The sequence below is a fragment of the Neolamprologus brichardi genome, chromosome 3 (genome assembly GCF_056152115.1).
Source record: "Neolamprologus brichardi isolate AB-2024 chromosome 3, ASM5615211v1, whole genome shotgun sequence".
Taxonomy (NCBI): Eukaryota; Metazoa; Chordata; class Actinopteri; order Cichliformes; family Cichlidae; genus Neolamprologus; species Neolamprologus brichardi.
Window position 1 is genome coordinate 59,126,646 of NC_142106.1, and position 20,500 is coordinate 59,147,145.

Below are 20,500 nucleotides of genomic sequence, written 5' to 3' on the forward strand. Positions count from 1 at the left end.
GCTCAAAATCTCACGATACTTGGCCCCATTCATTCTGTCCTTAACACGGATCAGTCGTCCTGTCCCCTTGGCAGAAAAACAGCCCCATAGCATGATGTTTCCACCCCCATGCTTCACAGTAGGTATGGTGTTCTTGGGATGCAACTCAGTATTCTTCTTCCTCCAAACACGACGAGTTGAGTTTATACCAAAAAGTTCTACTTTGGTTTCATCTGACCACATGACATTCTCCCAATCCTCTGCTGTATCATCCATGTGCTCTCTGGCAAACTTCAGACGGGCCTGGACATGCACTGGCTTCAGCAGCGGAACACGTCTGGCACTGCGGGATTTGATTCCCTGCCGTTGTAGTGTGTTACTGATGGTGACCTTTGTTACTTTGGTCCCAGCTCTCTGCAGGTCATTCACCAGGTCCCCCCGTGTGGTTCTGGGATCTTTGCTCACCGTTCTCATGATCATTTTGACCCCACGGGATGAGATCTTGCGTGGAGCCCCAGATCGAGGGAGATTATCAGTGGTCTTGTATGTCTTCCATTTTCTGATGATTGCTCCCACAGTTGATTTTTTCACACCAAGCTGCTTGCCTATTGTAGATTCACTCTTCCCAGTCTGGTGCAGGTCTACAATTCTTTTCCTGGTGTCCTTCGAAAGCTCTTTGGTCTTGGCCATGGCGGAGTTTGGAGTCTGACTGGTTGAGGCTGTGGACAGGTGTCTTTTATACAGATGATGAGGTCAAACAGGTGCCATTCATACAGGTAACGAGTGGGGGACAGAAAAGCTTCTTACAGAAGACGTTACAGGTCTGTGAGAGCCAGGGATTTTCCTTGTTTGAGGTGACCAAATACTTATTTTCCACCCTGATTTACGAATAAATTCTTTACAAATCCTACCATGTGAATTCATGGATTTTTTTTCACATTCTGTCTCTCACAGTTGAAGTGTACCTCTGGTGCAAATTACTGACCTCTGTCATCATTTTAAGTGGGGGAACTTGCACAATCGGTGGCTGACTAAATACTTTTTTGCCCCACTGTATGTCGGCTGGAAGACTGTTTACTTCACCTGGCAGGGCGAAGGACACTATCTCAGCTGACTGGCCAGCTACCTAGCCTGACCTGTCTCCCCAATGTGATGTTTGTGTATTGTATGTACGGTTGGCAAGGTCAGTATCCTAATAGCCCCTTGAAAATAAATACAGTTTTCTGAATCTGAATCTGAAAAGATTACAGAAGATGACTCTGTTCAGTAAATATTACGCTCATGCTGTCAAGAAATACCAAAGGTAGGTAAAACTCTGGTTGCTGCAGCCATCCAGTATGACATGCTTTGTACTGTTCTGCTGCAGTTTGTGAAACCTGGTTGATGAGTTGTGAAGGATAATGAAACAAACACTTCACTCGATGTTTTTCTTCTAAACTGGATGTAATTTTGAGAGTTTCCCACACTCTGTCCCAACTACAAATTGGGGAGAACACAGCAAATACATAAACTTCACCCACTTGGATCCTTATCATTCAAGATTGTGAAAAGATTCTCTACTAAGAGAATACTGGTGATGTTAGATGAGAGAAATGATTTGGAAGATGATGAAGGGGAAGAGTTTTCACAACTTGAGGCCTTTTGTCTTCACTGTATAGGACAGAGAAGACAGGAAGGGAGGGAGAAGTGAGGAGAATAACACACTGGAAATGGTTTTGGGGAGACTCAAACCAGGCCCTGGAGTCACGACTCTAACTTTCAGTACATGCTGATACATACGTGCCTTGAAATTGATATGGTATCACTGTGGGGTTGGACACTATTGGATACTATTGATCTAACATCCTGTGGAAAAATGAAATTTCAATTTAAGAGCATTTTGAAATTGTTAAATGAGTAAGTCATTTTGGAAGGCAGAATCAGACTTGATATTGATATAGTATCACTTTGGGGTTGTATACTGTTGATCTAAATAGTTCCAAGAGTAAGTCAGATATGTCAACAAGACAAAACTGCAAACAAGAACGTATTTTTTTTCTCACTCTTACTATCTGAAGCCGTTCATTGAACTACCAAATCAACAGCTCTTTCTGGCCAGACACGTGGCAGCACTTCTGCTATAATTTTGTTTGTATTTAACAAAATAAAAATGCAGGCATAAGCGTACACATTAGTCTTTGACTGCAAGTTAAAAACTGTTTTCTTTCCAAATAAATCTGTCACTGAACTAACACAGCCAACATGTTTACGAAACACTTATTTTATTTCTATTAGATCTGAAAGTGTTGTGTAACACTAAAATCTGAAACGACAAAGATGTGTTTGCCTGTACAGGAGATAAAGGAAAAAAAACAACAGCTGTGAGATGGAATTGTCCAAATCACCAAAGTAAACTGGACCTGGGCTTGTTGCAGGGATCTGAAGTTACTGAACGTTTTGTGAGTGTGTGCACTCACACTTAGGACCATACAATAATAAATATGTGCGTGATGAAAGTTGGGCAGCACACTAACGTGCTTACTCCACTCTGTGTGCTCCTATGGGTCTGACCCTTTCACTCCTTTGATTTTTTCCTCGTCCTTTTTTTGCCTTTTCGTCACGTCTGTCTTTGTACGGACCTGCCGTGTTCTTCATCATTTTGTACAGAACTGTTTTTGGGGCAAATAAAATGCAAGTAGGGATTAAAGCCGCAGAATTAATGATTACCGGTGCTGGAAATGCTAGCGCTTCATGCAGTGTCTTGATGTTGTTGCCACGGGTACCCACAAAGTCGACAATGTCAATCTCTATAGATAAGTTTTTTTGTTTGTTTAAATCACCTCATTGCCTAGTGAGTTGTTTCAGTAACAGTTTTCAGTTGTGGTAATAAACCTTTTGTTTTTCTTTGTTATCTGACCCTCCTGTCTCTGGGCTCATTCATGTTACCTCCCCTGTCGCCTAGCAGAGCCGGGGCGTACCATGTTTCTCAGGTTAGGGTTAATCCATTCATTCTACAACTGCACGTGAATTATACTTTATACACAGATCCACAGTCTCTGATTGCTCTGAAATCTCACTGACAGCCAACAGGGAAAAAGGAAAGTCCAGACTGACAGTCTCTGTGGGGTTAGTGAACTGCTCATGCTGCGTTCAAGTGCATCACAAACTACTGGAATTGGATCCAACTTTGTGAAGCAGACTTCCTACCAGCTGCTGTTTTGAACATTTCTCATTTCCTCATGAACTGTATTAAACTCTGTAAATGAACTGAGAACTATTTCTACATTTGAAAATATGGATTCATTTTCCCATTCACCTCTGTACGTTAGTGTATAAATGAATGTTAGACTGGGCTCCATGGAAACACTTGGACTGCTCTCAGCTGCCTTCTTTCCGTAGTCCAACAGAGTCCTTTCTCTTCTCCAGCTTCTGTTTGAAATCCTCTCACAGAGCCTGAATCCTGCTTTGTTGTCATGTTTGGGCCTGTGTTCGGCTGCTCTGTTCCTCTGCTTTAACACACACCTCACCACAGCAGCTGTGTGGGTCGTCTCTGTAGCAGCCAGATCAGCTTCTGGTACATGAACATCATCACAGCTCCTAACGTCACCTTTATTAGCTTTGACATTCATGTCTTTCTTTTCTCTCTCTCTGTTTCCACACAAGCTCAAAGTCTCTGCAGCCTGTTTTTATCTGCTATCATCAGATCTTCATCATCCTCATTCACATCCCTCACACACTCTACAGCCTCATCAGCACTGACTTCATCTTCACTGACTGATGGAGCACAACATGAACCTGTGGAGGCTGAAACACTGTCCTGTCAAACATCTCCCCGTCACCACTCCACTTCTGTCAGCCTTTAAATGAACCCTGCTCAAGTCTGTCACTTCTGTTTGGAGCCAAAAGGAAAAACTGTTGTTCAGTCGTTTGGAAAGAAAACATTTCTGAAAGCACTCAAACTTCTTCACATTTGTCTTCAGACACATCCTGAACATTTAGGAACTAAAGAAAGTTTCAAACATCAATCAAAGACCTGAAATATAGAAAAACAACAACAGCCGCAGTCAGTGAACTCACCTCAGAGTCTCCAGTCGACAGTTTGGACTCTCCAGTCCAGCACACAGAAGCTTCACACCTGAATCCTGCAGGCTGAGGTTTCCACTCATGTCCAGCTCAGTCAGATGGGAGGGGTTGGACTTCAGAGCTGAGGCCACAACTTCACAGTGAGTCTGTGAGAGTCGACACTCAGTCATTCTGTGATGAAAGAAAATATAAAATGTGTTATTATAAAAGCAGAAAATCTGCATTATAAACACAGACTGAATGTATATGAAGACAAAACAGAGTGAGGTCATAATCTGATGAATCTGCTCTTCACATCTGTGCTTCAGCTCCTCTTCCTGCAGACTTTTAATGAGAATCTTTGTTTGGCTTTAATCTGCAGATGAAGGAGGAAGATGGTGTCACATTTAGGCTTCCATAATGTCCACAGTCTGTCACTAAGATCCAGAGTCAGAGTGAAGACACACATTTGGACTGTTTCCTGTTTTGAATCCAGAACATTTTGAATGAGTTCAGCTCAGTGAAGAGTTCCAGCTGGAAAGATGATCTCTGTTTGCTACCTGCTGTCAGGTACGACTGTTCACGTCCACACGCAGGAAAAACCTGCTGACTGTTACCAAACGGAGCAGAAATCTCATCACTGGACAATAATGATGAATGAACTCAGAGCTGCTGATATCAGATCTGATTTCAGGGAAACTAAACACAGAAATGATTGGCTCATTTTAGCTTTCTGAGCCATTATCTGCTGGTGTGTCGCTAGTTGTCAGAAAATGATTTGTATTCCTGTTCAGGGCTTCAGTGTTTATGAGTCCAGATCCAGGTGACAGCAAGTCAAAATGATGTTACCTGTCTGTGTCCAGCAGCAGCCTGTATTCACTTTGAATATTGTTATAACCTGACATGGATCAGTTTGTCTTTGATTGGTTTGTCAATGTCACTGTTTCCATTGGACCTGAGTGACGGTACAAAGACAGAGAGGGAGAGAAAGGAGAGAGAGGATGGAGACAGCAAAGAGAGAGCAAACACAAACAGGTGAGAGTGGCAGAGCGCTTTACACACCCACTCACTCATCCACCCATTCACACACACATTCACACACTGGTGGAGGCAGCTACAGTTGTAGCCACAGCTGCCCTGGGGCAGACTGACATAGGCGAGGCTGCCATATCGAGCCATCGGCCACTCTGGCCAACATCAGTAGGCGGTAGTTGAAGTGTCTTGCTGCCCAAGGACACAACGACCGAGACTGTCTGAGCCGGGGCTCAAAAGCTTCTGTTTGACCCACAGTCAGAGACCCACATGGCTGCACATAACCATCAGTGTGTTACTCTAATATCAAATATGGATCCTGCTCTTATAATAATGATCATCAGATTATATTATTGTGTTATTTTGTAGCTGAATACGTAGGGGTGGGCGATAGAAACGATATACGATAGAAACTGTATAAATTTGGCCAACCATAGAGATTTTGACTATACCGCTCTACTCCGGTCGAAAGCATCGCAGCGGCTACAACCATTATCATCTGCAAATTATGCCGGGCGACAGTCACAGCAAAGAGATGAAGCACTTTTGAAATATGGGGAAAGCCAAAAAACTGCGCTTCCTCCACTTGCGTAACATTGGTCGTGTCCAAATTCATGGGCTGCATCCTCCTTAGACCGCATTTGTAGACCGATTACGTCACAGCGACGCGCCGAAGTCTGTCCTAATTCGTAGGGCCTTTCTCAATATGCGTACTTGTGCGTACTTGTGTTCTCGTGTACTCATGATACGTCATCAGTCGGAGACCAAGTACTGTTCCAATTCAAAGTACGCATCAAGCCGAGAATGTGAAAAAGCGGATGTGTTCTCACTCTGCCTGTTTTATCGAGCATGCACCGGTGGTGACTTGTGTGGACTTGGTACAGCTAAATATCCCAGAATGCATTTTGTCCAAAACTGAAACGCGGCAATGGCGGACGAGCGGGGCTAAAAACTTTTAAATATTACTCTTTCTGGGTCACAAAATAAACTTTTAAGTTATTTTCAAGCGAGAATGTAGCTGTGTAAACTTCAAATATCTGCTCGATTTATCAAGATATCATATATTTCCAAACGCGCTCCGCAGTGGCGTGTCCAGCGGGGTGGCCTGGGGGGGCACAGGCCACCCCAGGTGCCACCCCAAAGGTAAAACAATAAAACTCAATCAAATATCAAATGTACGATTATGTTTTCACGGTGAAGCTCAGATATCCGAGTGTAAGTGAATGCAGCATCGGCTTCTGCACTATGTGCGTCACGTTAGCAAAGGTAGGACAGCCAAGCACGAAAGACGGCACCGCAGGAAACAATTTTTCGGTGAAAGAAAATAAGTTTGTTGAGTTTAGTAAACTTTGGTGAAATTAGAATAAGGAAAAAATAACACTTAAAGAATTATTGCAGCCGTCGAATAGCCCTCAGTAGCATACTGAGGGCAGCTAACATAAGAGTTATGAGTTATAAGATATAATCTAAGTCATAACATTGCTGTATGGAGCTGCAGATTTGGTTGCAGGTTAACATAGCTGGACTGGCCATCGGGCATAGCGGGCATATGCCCGGTGACTTATTTTTTATTTTTTATTTTTGTAACAGCATGAACAGTGAGAGGTGGTGGATTGGCCAGATGCAGGTCGATGTGTAAAAATAACTCAGTTCTTTGGTGGTGGCTATGGCGGCGCTTCCACAGAGGCCAGCAGGTGGATGAGGTAAGTGGAGGCAGGAGGAGGAGAGACCCGAGGTAGCCGCCAGTCCGAGTGTCAGGTGAACTGAACTTCAGGTAAGAAGTTATGACCTGCAGTCTATCTGGGTCAGATATAAACCAAGTTTAGGTGGAGTTTATTTTCCTTGTGCTGACTTTTTACAGTCAGTTACAATAACTCCTACTGCTACTAGCTAGCATGACGGAGTTTCTATACAGCTGGGTGGGTGCTATGATGTTATTGATAGTGAACTTTATTATATTCATAAGGTTAGTTAGTAGAGTTGCCAACGGCTCCTTAAAAAATGGAATGGTCCCTTATTCAGAGAAAATATTACACATTTTGTATTGAGCTGAGAAGAGAAGCAGTTTGTCCCGTACTTTCGCTATAATGAAAAAAGACACTGGATTTATTCTGTCTTTAGCTGCACAGCTGCCTCTTCTTCTCTCATTCTCTCCCCTACCTCTCCTTTTCCTACTTCAATCATGAAACTGATCAATGATCAGCTGATTGGCTTTTCTCTCTTGTTTGTTTATCGCCCACTTTGCGCCAGAAAGAGGAAACCAGCAGATGTCGCGTTAAACAACAGCAGCACATTTAGGCTTGATCAGCTGTTGTTAGAATTTATTTAATATTAATTTCTAGTATCAGCTGATGTTTGCTGGAGCCACAGCTGTAAAGCTGCTGGTCATGATATCGGTTTGGATATGTGGTGAGAGGGAAACATGAAGATGAAACCAGGAGATGTCCTTACTGAATCATCAGAGCTGAACAGGTGATGGAGAAACAGGTTTACCTTTTAGGTGACATGAATGAGTTGAAGGGAAGTTATGAACTGTTTCTGAGAGACAAACAACACCAGGATCCTTTTTTTATGTAGCTGACAGCTGATAGCTGTGCAGGGAGAGGGGGGCACAAAGAGATACTTTCTTATTCTCATTTAAAATGTCTAGCTTTTATTAAATAATTATCTAAATCTTACAACCAAAGTTTTTATCTGACGTAAAATGTATAGAAATCATACATATACCAACAAGACTGTACATCACTGTCACAACAGCGTTTGTTTTCATTCAAAGGCTTTATGGCTTTAATACCTGGTGGGCTGGTCTCTAGTCAAAATGCCCAGTTTTTGTCCCAGTCCAGCCCTGCAGGTTAATACTGGCAGTGTTACCATGCCAGTTGACTGTATTTCATCATCAGCCAGTGTTGTTCTTTATCAATATTACCAAAGTTTACATTAAGGCAGCATAGAAAGTATTTACTTGCTTTCAGGTTTCATTCAAATGTTAGTCTTTTCAGTTGTTTCCCCACTTTTTTCCTGTTTCAAAATCAAACACCAGTTTGTGAGAAGATGATCTTCTTTTTTTAATAGGCAGATAAAGTTTTACATTGGCATTGGCTAAAAATGTTCATATTTTAATATTCAAAAATGTTTTTGCCCAAAGCACTATATGTCAGTAAAAATACTATGCAAATATTGCTGTCCTTGAATGCTGAGTAAACACTGACAAAGCACTGATTGTATCTCTTGTACTTTATCAACACAGTATCTAAAAACCTTGCACTGTAGTGGTAAAAATCTCCTTCTAATAAGAGTTAAAAGTGCATTCGGTTATTAGGTTTATAGGGTTATTGAATTATGGTTAACGGTTGGTAGAATTTTTTTTTTAAACATTATCTGCCAATTACATCTGCCACCCTTCTCCAAATCTGTGCCCCTACCTGGCCCCCCCAACAAAAATTTTCTAGACACGCCACTGGTGCTCCGACGTTTTCGGAGACGTCTGTGACCCGCCAGCTCCATAGCAGACAGCGAGGTCGAGGATTATTAGAGCCGGTGAGAACAGCGGACTCCTGGCACATGGTTTCCAACCCCCCCGCGGTCTTTTCGCTACTCAGGTTAAACAAACCCCAAACCCCAGTAGCTGTCTATTGTATTGAGTGTCCACTAAAATAAAAATAAAAGTGTTCTAACATCTCACTCTACCTACTGGGATAGCTCAGTAGGTAGAGTGGCGGCCCCATGATCGGAAGGTCGGGGGTTCGACTCCACTGAACGGTTACCCTGAGGTACCCCTGAGCAAGGTACCGTCCCTACACACTGCTCCCCGGGCGCTGCATTGGTGGCTGCCCACTGCTTCACTGGGTGAATGGGTTAAATGCAGAGGAGCAATTTCCCTACGGGGACAAACACACACACACACACACCTGCTTGTTTTTATTAAGGTATGTACACGTATGTACATGTACACTATTTTTATTAATAGAGATTTCACTACTGAGGTTAAACATGATATACAAGTCACTTAGATCACTTCTAAATGTTAATGTTTGGTTTATTTCAGTGTTTTATTTGTTCCTGAGTAAATTGGTTTGGCTGTGATTAAAGGTTCGTAACATATTACTCACAGTTAAAGTAAGAGGGGACGGCAGTAAAAACTCCGGACCTGTGACATCATCAAGTACACTGGCGTTCCAATTGTATTGCCGAGAATGCGAGTCCGTACTCGCCAAGAACGCAAGTAAATAGTCGCGTACTTGAATTGAGAAAGGGCCGTAGACTCCTCCGAATGCAGCCGACAAATGCGTCCTCCTTTTCCTCGAATTTGAAGGATGGGTCAGGTGTGTCCTTGGTGGCCTACCATATCCCAGAATTCATAGCGCGGCCCAGCCAAACTCCAGTTTCCAACAATGGCGGCCGCTACTAAGTTTTAAAATTACTCTTATTAATCTTTCTGGGTCACAAAATAAACGTAACATATTTTCAGGTGAGAAAGTAGCTGTGTAAACATCAAATATCTGCTCGTTTATCAAGATATCGCATATTTGCAAAAGTGCTTCGACGTTTTCGGAGACGTCTGTTACCCACCAGCTCGATAGCTAGCCAGGAGGTCGATGGTTACTGATGCGGCCAATAACGGCACAACTCCCGGCACATCATTTTCACATCACCGCAGACTTTCGCTAATTGGGTTAAACATAATATATAAGTCACTTAGACAACCTAAAAATGTTATTGTTGGGCTTTTTTCAGTGTTTTGTTTGTTCGTGAGTAAATCGGTTTGGCTGAGATTAAAGTTATTAGATTAGATAAAATAAAACTTTATTAATCCCCCGGGTGGGTTCCTCCTTGGTTTTTACACAGCTGACTAAACGTCAAATAGAAAACTGATTAAACAGAAGTGTGAGACGGTCGAGAATTTACGCCAGTGTCCTGTTATATTTTTTGGTTATGGTTTAATTATTTATATAGCACATTTAATTACAACAGGAGCGCTAACCAAAGTGCTGTACAAGAATACAACATACACAATAAAATAACAAATAACTCTCATGCTGTATTAAAAACCAGTAAATAAAAATGCGTTTTAAAATAAGAGTTAAAAAGATTGACAGTGGGAGCCTGTCTGATGTATAGGGGTAAATTATTCCACAGCTTAGGCGCTACGACTGCAAATACTCGATCGCCTCTATGAACCAGCCTCGACCGTGGTACAGCTAAAAGCAAAAGATCACTTGATCTAAGAGATCTAAAGGGGGTATAAGTCTGCAAGAGGTCAGACAAATACCTGGGAGTTGTCCATTTAGGGCTTTGTAAATCAACAACAACATTTTAAAATTAATTCTGAAGCGGACAGGGAGCCAATGAAGGGAGGCGAGCACGGGGAAATGTGTTCACATCCTTTAGTACATGTCAGAAGACGAGCTGGGGCATTCTGGACCAACTGAAGCCTTGCCAGGCAGGTCTGGCTAACTCCAGCATATAAGGAGTTACAATAGTCCAGCTGGGATATAATGAAAGCATGAATCGCCCCTTCGAAGTTTTTAAAAGATAAAAATGATCTCACCTCAGATAAACGCCTCAGTTTGAAGAAGGACCACTGTACGACTGAGCTAATCTGTTTTTCAAAGGTGAACTTGCTGTCAAATATAACCCCAAATTTTTGGCATGCGATTTGACAAAAGGCTAAAGACTATGCAGGTTAAAATTAGAGGTGCTGGGATTACTGCTTGGTCCAAAAATTATCACTTGTTCACATTGAAGTTAAGGAAGTTAGAGGCCATCCAGGATTTAACTTCACCGAGACACTGAAGTAAGGTTCTAGTGAGGAAGAACTATTTCCCTTCAGTTGAAGATAGATCTGAGTATCATCGGCATATGAATGAAAACAAATGTTATATTTTCTAAAAATTAGACCTAGAGGAAGCATATAAAGGGAGAACAATATTGGCCCCAGTATAGATCCCTGGGGAACACCACAAGTAAGGGGAGCTGAGGAAGAGATAAAATCTCCAAAGCTCACAGAGCAAGTCCTGTCAGACAGGTATGACCTGAACCACTCTAATGGGGCGCCCTTTACGCCACAATGCTCCAACCGTGAGATTAAAACGCTGTGGTCAACAGTATCGAAGGCAGCGGTCACATCTAAAAGCAGAAGCACAGCTGAGTCACCTGAGTCAGGGGCTAATAAAAGATCATTAAGAACTTTTAAAAGTGCAGTTTCTGTGCTATGAAGAGTTTTAAAACCAGACTGAAACCTCTCAAGAACATTGTGTCCATTTACAAAAGATTACAGCTGAACGAACACAATCTTTTCCAAAATTTTCGACAGGAAGGGGAGCTTTGAAATAGGCCTGAAGTTAATCTTGACTCCTCTGTCCTCACTAAGTTTTTTAAGTACAGGCTGTACAACAGCATGTTTAAAACAGGCTGTACAACACCTGAGCTAAGGCTGCTATTAAAAATAGCTAAAATGTCAGAACTGACAACCTAGAAGATGTGTTGGAATAATGTCATTTGGACATGATGATGTCTTTGTGCCACTACATACTTCCTCCATCTGATCAAGACACACAGGCTCTGATCAAAAACAGCAGAGCAGGTGAATATTTTAGAAATGTCATGTGAAGGCAGGGTGATCATAGATCGAAGCTGTTTTATCTTATTGATAAAAAACTGCAAGAACCTTTCACAGGTGTCTGAGGAACTATTAATACAAGAAGCTGGGGAAATATTCAGGGCAGAGTCAATAATTGAAAAAAGAACCCGAGGATTATTGGAGCTATTCTCAATAACATTAGAAAAAAACCTTGACTTTTCTGCTTTTACAATGTCCTGATACCTGTACAGACTGTCTCAACATGAGAAACCTGCAGCCCATCTTTTTTCCACTTACGTTCAGCCTTCCTGCACTCTCGTCTGGCTGAACGAGCGGCTTTATTTATCCATGGGTCTGGTCGTGGTTTCGAGCTTATAGTTTTAAAAAGAGCGACCTCATCAAGGACAGTTTTGCATTTATCATAAAAATTAACTGTCATTTCCTTGGTACCAAAGCCAAGGGGAGATCTTAAAACTTTTTTAAAAGCAACAGAAAATTGTTCTGTTGTAGATTGGTTAAAGGCATGACAACGACGTGTAGAAATAAGAGGTGTAAAATGGCGGAGAGATAAAAGTATATCAAACACAACAGGACAGTGATCAGAAAAAACATCATCACATATTTCCATGTTTAGGACCGGTAACCCAGAGACAGCACAAGATCCAATGTATGACCCTTACACCTGGTAAAGCAGCAACGCTGATGATTTAATTAAAGATGAAAGGATTTAGACCGTTTTTTAACTCTTAGTGTTTGTTTGACTTTGGGACCTGAAGCTGACAGAGTTTAGGACCCAGATTACTCCATGAAGCTCCTCACTACAGCAGCCGTAATGCTCTGACAATCCATCAAGCAGTGCTGCTTACCAAAGTTGTACTAAAACATTTTTAACAGATTTCTGCAGCCAAAATCGGTTCGAGGTCAGTAAGCACAACCAGAATTCATACATAAGGCACACTCTCAATTTTTGAGAAAATTTAACGATTTTAAGCCTTATAGTGTGGAAAATACGTTATACAAAAGAAAAGAATATATTGTGATATATATCGTTACCGCACGTGCTTCAAACTATACGATGATATGAATTTTAGGCCATATCGCCCAGCCCTATGAATACGATGTTTGTGTGATTATCAGTGAAAGAAGCAGTGAGGAGGATGGAGAGAGAGAGAGGACAGAGGGTGAAGTTAGAAACACTAAAAGGATTTTTCATGGATTTCATGGATGATTTGAGTGATTTCCAGCAGGACACTTAAACATGTCAGTGGACATCCTAAAGAACATATTCACTGATATGAAACGTGTCATTGAACAGGATTAATATCAGTGGAAACATGGTGGAAACAGCTGTGACTGCATGGATGTGACACACTTCAAATCTGTTCTCCACTCTTGGATTTGGGATCCATGGAGCTGCTGCTGAGTCTGTACAATAAAGGAATGGTGTGGAAGGTTGCAGCGTACGGACACAAATACTTTGTAGTTACAACATGAACCTCAAAACGTCTATAAAACACTGATGACATCATGTCGTTTGCCAGGAAGTTAGCTCGGGGATGTAAACAGCAGCCAGAAACACAGCAGTGAATTCCATCAGCAGAAAATAGGGACGACATTTCAGCAGCAACAACTAAACACTGAACAATCAGCTCTGTGATTAATGAGGACATGAAGACATTAGGAGCAGCAGCAGGAATGAGAGTGAATCCGTGAGCTGCTGTGACATCAGCATTAGCTCACATATCTGACACATGTTCAGTCCAGATGTCAGCAGTGTCTTCTCACTCAGTTTGTCCCACTGTGGGCAGTAAGAGAGCACAGCTGGTTCACCTCTGAGCCTCACTCTGAACCACAGCACTGTCACTCATCAGTACATCACACTTTAATCACACTAAACCAGAGTCTTCCTCAGCACCTTCATCCTCACTCACCATGTTTATGCCACTAAACTGTGTCTGTAGTCAGAGGAGAAGCTCAGACGGTGACTGCTCTGGATATTTGTCTCTGTTTGTAACATCAGAGTTCACTTCACTACAAAGAAGCTCTTCATAGATTCTTATTTCTGTCTCTCTAACAGGAGCGTCTGAACGACCAACAACAGCAGCAGGTTTAAAATACTGCCCCCTGATGACACCACACAGGTACTACATGTAGATGTGAGTCTACAGCACACAGCGTAAGTGCACACACACATTTTATCTGAGAAACTCAAGCTAAGGAGAGTCGTTTAGTACTGCGTATATCTGAAGAACTAAACTACTAATCTACACTAATTAATGATGTTAATGATCACATCTGGACTCACCGAGCCTTTCTGCAGTTCCTCACAGCTGGAATCAGTCGACGTTGTCCCTGCTCTGATGTGTTGTACTTCTGCAGGTCCAACTCATCCAGAACCTCCTCTGACATCTGCAGCATGAAGGCCAGAGCTGAGCACTGGATCTCAGAGAGTTTCTTCTTTGATCTGTTCTCTGACTTGAGGAACTCTTGGATCTCCTGAAATAATGAGAGGTCGTTCATCTCCATCAGACAGTGGAAGATGTTGATGCTTCTGTCAGGAGAGATTTCATAACTGTTCATCTCCTTCAGGTTGTAGATGACTCTCTGGATGGTTCCTGGACTGATCTCTGTCTGACCCAGCAGACCTACTAAGAGTCTCTGGTTGGACTCCAGACAGAGGCCATGAAGGAAGCGAACAAACAGGTCCAGGTGGCCATTTTTACTCTCGAGGGATTTATCCATGGCTCGATTAAGGAAATCATCCAGAGATGATTTCCAATAAGTTTGTCCCAGGAAATCCTCCAGCACCTTTGTCTTCCTGTTGGTGTGACAGTGGAACATGTAGACTGCAGCCAGAAACTCCTGGATGCTCAGATGAACAAAGCAGTAGACTGGTTTCTGGAAGATCACACACTCTCTTTTGAAGATCTCTGTACAAACTCCTGAGTACACCGAGGCCTCTGTCACATCCAGACCACACTGCTCCAGGTCTTCTTGGTAGAACATGATGTTTCCTTTCTCCAGATGTTCAAACGCCAGCCTTCCCAGCTTCAGAAGAACTTCCCTGTCAGCCTCCGTCAGCTCCTGTGGACTCGTCTCATGTCCCTCATGGTACTTGTTCTTCTTCCTCTTTGTCTGAACCAGCAGGAAGTGTGAGTACATGTCAGTCAGGGTCTTGGGCAGCTCTCCTCTCTGCTCTGTAGTCAACATGTGCTCCAGAACTGTAGCAGTGATCCAGCAGAAGACTGGGATACTACACATGATGTGGAGGCTCCTGGATGTCTTCATGTGGGAGATGATTCTGCTGGACAGCTCTTCATCACTGAATCTCCTCCTGAAGTACTCCTCCTTCTGGGCGTCAGTGAAGCCTCGTACTTCTGTTAGCCTGTCAACACATGTAGGAGGGATCTGATTGGCTGCTGCAGGTCGGGAAGTTATCCAGACGAGAGCCGAGGGAAGCAGATTCCCCTGGATGAGGTTTGTCAGCAGCTGGCTGACTGATGACTTCTGTGTGACATCAGACAGCAGCTTCCTGTTGGTGAAATCCAATGAAAGTCTGCTTTCATCCAGGCCGTCAAAGATGAACAAAAGCTGAGAGACAGCCAGCTTCTCTGCTGTGACCTTCTGTAATGTTGGATGGAAAACATGGAGCAGCTCCAGAAGACTGTACTGCTCATCTCTGATCAGGTTCAGCTCCCTGAATGAAAGCAGAACCACCACACTGACATGTTGGTTCTCCAAGCCCTCTGCCCAGTCCAGAGTGAACTTCTGCACTGAGAAGGTTTTTCCAACACCAGCCACGCCGTTGGTCAGAACCACTCTGATGGGTCTCTGTTGGTCAGGTAAGGCTTTAAAGATGTCCTGGCACCTGATTGGAGCGTCATGGAGGGCGTCCATCTTGGAAGCTGTCTCCAGCTGCCTCACCTCATGTTGGGTATGAACCTCTTCACTCTGTCCCTCTGTGATGTAGAGCTCAGTGTAGATCCTGTTGAGGAGGGTTCTACTTCCTGTTTCATCACTTCCTGTTTCTTCACTTCCTTCAGTCACACGTTCACATCTCCTCCTCAGACTGATCTTATGTTCATCTAAAACCTCCTGCAGACCAACATCTGCTGAAAGAAAAACAGAAAGAAAACTCTTCAATGTCTGAACAACACAAGAAGTCCAGTTTTCAGAAATGAGTCCATCAGCAGACAGATGTTCAGTCTTACTTTGTACACAGCTGCTCTGACTGGCTGTCTGCAGTCCAGCTCTGCTTCTGGATCTTTCTCCACACTGGGGACAGGACGAGTCTCCTGATGAAGCAGACTGGTCCCAGTATGAGGACATGCACTGTCTGCAGAACCAGTGTCCACAGCTGGTAGAGACTGGATCCTTCGTGCTGCACAATAATGTTTAATATTTAGTATTTACTGTTATATTCACATATATCATCATGATGTTGTTTATTGTATTGCTCTTTTTCTTCTGCTTGTTTTCTTTGTTCTTTCTCAACAGGTGATTGATAGATGTGTTTTTTGTCTGCTTATTTTGTTGGTTTTTGTTTTTTGCCCTTTATCCCCGTCCCTCTTCTCCACCGTTTTTCTTTCCCTCTTTCTTTTCCTCAGTCAAGTCTGACCCGTATCTAGCAGGTGAAAATAAAAAATAAAATAAACAATAAAAGGTGAATCAAATGGACCATTACGGCAAGGCTGGGATGGTCTATTTGGTAAAGTAAATCTGTTGGGCATCTTTCTTCGCCTTTAGACAATAATTCTGATGCAAAAGAACCAAACGGGATGGGCAAAAAAAAAAAAAAGAGACTGGATCCTTCAAGACGTCCTGACACAAAGCACAGCAGGACAGCTGCTCATCCTCACAAACACCACTCCTCTTCCTCGCTCTGTGAACACATTTCTTTATTACTGAAATCATTAACTGACTGTTGCTAAAAACTATTCAAATTTGACAAGATTGTGCAGAAGTTCTCCTCCTGTATGCCCCCGACCAATAGATGGTGCCATAGGGGTCAGGTGAAGTGTGTGCTGGGCGGTGGCCACGAGTGGAGATCCTGGCAGACTGGTCCCTGGCTACTGAGACTAGCAAGTGGGACATGTCAGCTCTCTGGTGGGGAAGGAGCCTGAGCTAGGTTGAGAGGTACCTTCAGGCCTTCAGGTATATAGTCAGGCTCAGCTAACAAGAACCAGTTTCCTGGAGAGGGACTGGACTGTCTCAGTCTGGAGTTACTCTTGCTAAGAGGCAGTAGCTGGGGTGGGTATTTTAGTATCCCCTCGGCTTGCTGCTTGTATGTTGGGGGTTTAGTAGTAGAAAGCTTCCACTCAGGTGGTCTCAGAATCTCATCTCTGCTTTTCAGATGATGTAGTTCATTTTGTTTCTTTGCTGATCAAAATACAATATTAGAAATAAAGACTGCTAAACACTATTTTAGGAAACAGATTATTGTGATTTCCAAAAGCCTTTTAGTAATTATTATTTATTAATGAGTCATATCCAGGAAGCAGATAAAAAGAAAACAAAGAAATGACACAAAAACATTGAACTTAACCATTCATTGCAGTTTTACTCATCTATAAGATAAAAGTATGAGAAACATTGCTGACAGTATGTGCGTGACGTCTTTGTGCAACTATAAACATATCGGTAAACTCCTTATCGGTTTTTTGGTAAATCAGAAGCATTTTATTACACTGGAGTTGTTAAAAGTACATGGGCACGTAGGCTTGGTTTTTTCCTAGCAGGTTGTTTTGGACATAAGACAGAATCCGTTTGCGGTCAGAAACACTGACATATTTGCATCATTGTGTCTGAGACCAGACCGAATGAAAGCTGTTAGGATTCGGCTTCCTAAGCAGTTGGGATGGACTCTGTGGGCTCAGGGAAAAAAGGAATGATTTCACAAACAGATTAAAAGTGTCAATAAAACCAGTGTTAAGAGCTCTGTACTCTGGAGCCTGGTGCTGAGGCTAAACAGTCTGCTAAAACACTTGAGCCATCATTCAGAAAGAGCTCTGAGTCCCTCTGTGACAAACACTCAGGACCACTAATGTGGAGGCGTGGAGCAGGAGGACGAGGACAGGTGGAAGAAACCAAACTGAGATCAAAGAGTTCATGTTACTAACAGCTCACCTCTCTGCAGCAGACACAGGCTGGGATTTAAAATTAATGGGACGATCATTGGACCGGTCACTCTGTAAGGACACAGAGCTGGGTTGAGGTTTGACAGGTCTCCCTTTGATCCTATCAGAGAAGAAAAATGTATTTTTAATTTGCAACCACAGGAGTTGTTGTATACTTAGAAAACCTCTATCACCCCAAAGAGAGGCTGAGCATGAGCAGTTCATTTAAATCAGACGCCAAATTGACAGATATCAACTAACAGCTCACCTCTCTGCAGCAGACACCTGCTGGACTTTAAAATCAATGCCACGATCATTGGACCAGTCACTCTGTAAGGACACAGAGCTGGGTTCAGGTTCAGGTCCAGCAGGTCTATCATTCATCCTGTCAGAAAAAGAAAAATGTGTTTTTCATTTGCAGCCACAGAAGCTGAAGGAAACTTAAAATACTCATCATCCCAAAGAGAAACGTGTTTGCAGGCTGAGCATGACCAGAAGGAAAGTCTGAACTAGTATTGGCAGTGTAAGAACAGAGCGCCACCCAGAGGTAAACACAGTCATTTACACAGTGCAGGACTATTGACGGTCCTACTGTGAGCAGCAGGAGTTTATATGTTGGACATGTTTTATAGAATAAAGGAATTCCTCACTCGGTTACTTCCTTTGAGATGAAGTTTAGAGACCAGTAATTATAAAAAATTTAAAATTTATTAAAATTTAAATTTATTAAATTATTTAAAATTATAAATAATTATACATTTATTTATAATTTAAGTGTGCACTAATATATTAGTGCACACTTACCTTTTAGTATATATGTTTGTTACAAAGTTGTATTTACAGCAGAGAAGCTGAGTTAAAGACTGAAGAAAACTATTCAAAGTCTCTTTGAATTGAAGCGTTTAACATTCTTTGTGTTTATTCTGCATTTACTTCATTATATGGTGTAAACGTCTGTTACAGGCTTAAATATAAAGTTGAAAAATGTAACTGCAGCTATTGATCAAGTAATTGTGATTAATCACGATTAATGACAGAAAATTGTGTCATTAGTCATTTTTTAATCTACTGACAGCACTAGTGTTTACTCTTGTGCCTCCAACTGTTTTACGCCCTTTCAACACCTTCGTGGTCAAAAGTGTACACGCACAAAATCTACAATAAAATCCTCATGCAGCAATAGGACAGACACACAATCCATTTATCTCTTAGTCTCAAACACACACACGTGTATTCAAAGCCTCGATTTGTTCATATTTCATTTGTTGTGTTTTTATCTTCAGCGTTTTCAGTGTTGGTGCATTTTACACCAAACATGTTTCCATTGATGAATCAGATTGATTTGAATGTGTTTCACACACATCCATACAAATCACTCCCTGGTGGTCGGACGCTCTGATCACTTCCTGTTTGCTGAAGTGGGTTTTCAGTTGTTTAAAAACCAAAGGCTTGTTTTAAAAGACAGTTTAAATGGGACTGAGGGAACGACGTGTTTGTACTGCAGAACAACATCGAGCAGTTAAATCAAAGAGTTCATGTTACTAACAGCTCACCTCTCTGCAGCAGACACAGGCTGGACTTTAAAATTAATGGGACGACCAGTAGACCGGTCACTTTGTAAGGACACAGAGCTGGGTGGAGGTCCAGGTGGGTTCCTGTGAATAATGATGGAGCAGTGATGTGAGTGCTGAGCTGTGACATGGAGAAGAGTCATGGACAGTTAGAGATGGTCATCTCACCTCTGAGCTTTGGTCTGGCTCTCATGTTCCCCACACAGAGTGCTTTTAGAGGGAGGGACTCCCTCCTCTCTGTCCTCACACTGATCCATGCTGCTCAATTCACATCAGCTCACACACACTTTCTACCTTCACCTGCAGAGGAAACACAAATCATTCATGTGCACATCAACTGAAATCCTCCTTTCATCATGTGTGCTGTCCAAATATCAGCTGCTTCTTTCCTGCTTCATCTCAGTGTCAGCTGAATGCAGTCAGACAGCAGTGTGAGGCAGAGGAAGCTGCCATCAGCTGCTCTACTATCAGTCCACTAGATGGAGCCTGAAGCACACACGATGCATTCACTGACACACACTGATTCACTGTGACTGGAAGCTTCAGTCAGTTCAACACGTGTGAAAAACATTTTAAACATTTCAGCTGATCCATGATTCAAAGAGGATCAACAGAGTTAAAGCTTCACACTAATTATTCCTGCTGAGTTTGCAGAGAACTGCACACACACTGATTCACTGTTTGTGAAACTAGAAAAATGTTCGTCTTGAACTGGCTGCGTAATGCAGACAGGGTAGGACCCGAATATAACGGCAAAATATCTTCAAGCAACTTACAGAAGTCCAGATGCTTTTCTTTCCAAGCTCCTTAAACTACGATGACCTGGATGACTGAGAACCTTCACAGGAAAAATGAAACACACTGAACAAAGAATGCAAGACTTTTACAATAAAACAGCAAACAAAGGAACGCAACACTGACACGTGAGCTTGACAGAGGAGTGGAGGAAAGGCAGACGAGAGTGAGCGAGGGAAAGAGGAGACAAGACAGACATGACAGGCTGAGGAAATATAGAATGGAGCACCAGGCCTCACACAAACACACACAAACACAGACACACACAGACACACACAGAGACACAGACACACACAGAGACACAGACACACACAGAGACACATAGACACACACAGAGACACACAGAGACACAGACACACACAGACACACACAGAGACACACAGAGA

At 42.5% G+C, this 20,500-nt stretch overlaps 1 protein-coding gene across 13 annotated transcripts in view; it reads right to left on the bottom strand.

The window, feature by feature from the left end:
• The window catches only part of LOC148105978 (protein NLRC3-like), a 663,817-nt gene that overhangs the window by 372,122 nt on the left and 271,195 nt on the right, over positions 1-20,500 (bottom strand). Inside the window, exons 1-6 of one of the 13 annotated variants that reach the window (XM_087837913.1) lie at positions 19,488-19,726; positions 19,302-19,403; positions 18,017-18,133; positions 15,844-16,013; positions 13,938-15,744; positions 4,036-4,212 (exon numbers count right to left, since the gene is read on the bottom strand). The exons of 5 other annotated variants lie outside the window; for them this stretch is intronic. In XM_087837913.1, the coding sequence (XP_087694039.1) occupies positions 4,036-4,212; positions 13,938-15,744; positions 15,844-16,013; positions 18,017-18,133; positions 19,302-19,403; positions 19,488-19,576 (2,462 nt within the window). In that variant the 5' untranslated portion in view covers positions 19,577-19,726. Of the gene's footprint in view, positions 1-4,035; positions 4,213-10,979; positions 11,000-13,937; positions 15,745-15,843; positions 16,014-16,435; positions 16,547-18,016; positions 18,134-19,301; positions 19,404-19,487; positions 19,727-20,500 lie in introns of those variants that run through there. 7 more of the 13 variants (XM_087837910.1, XM_087837940.1, XM_087837923.1 and 4 more) reach the window with 7 other exon arrangements.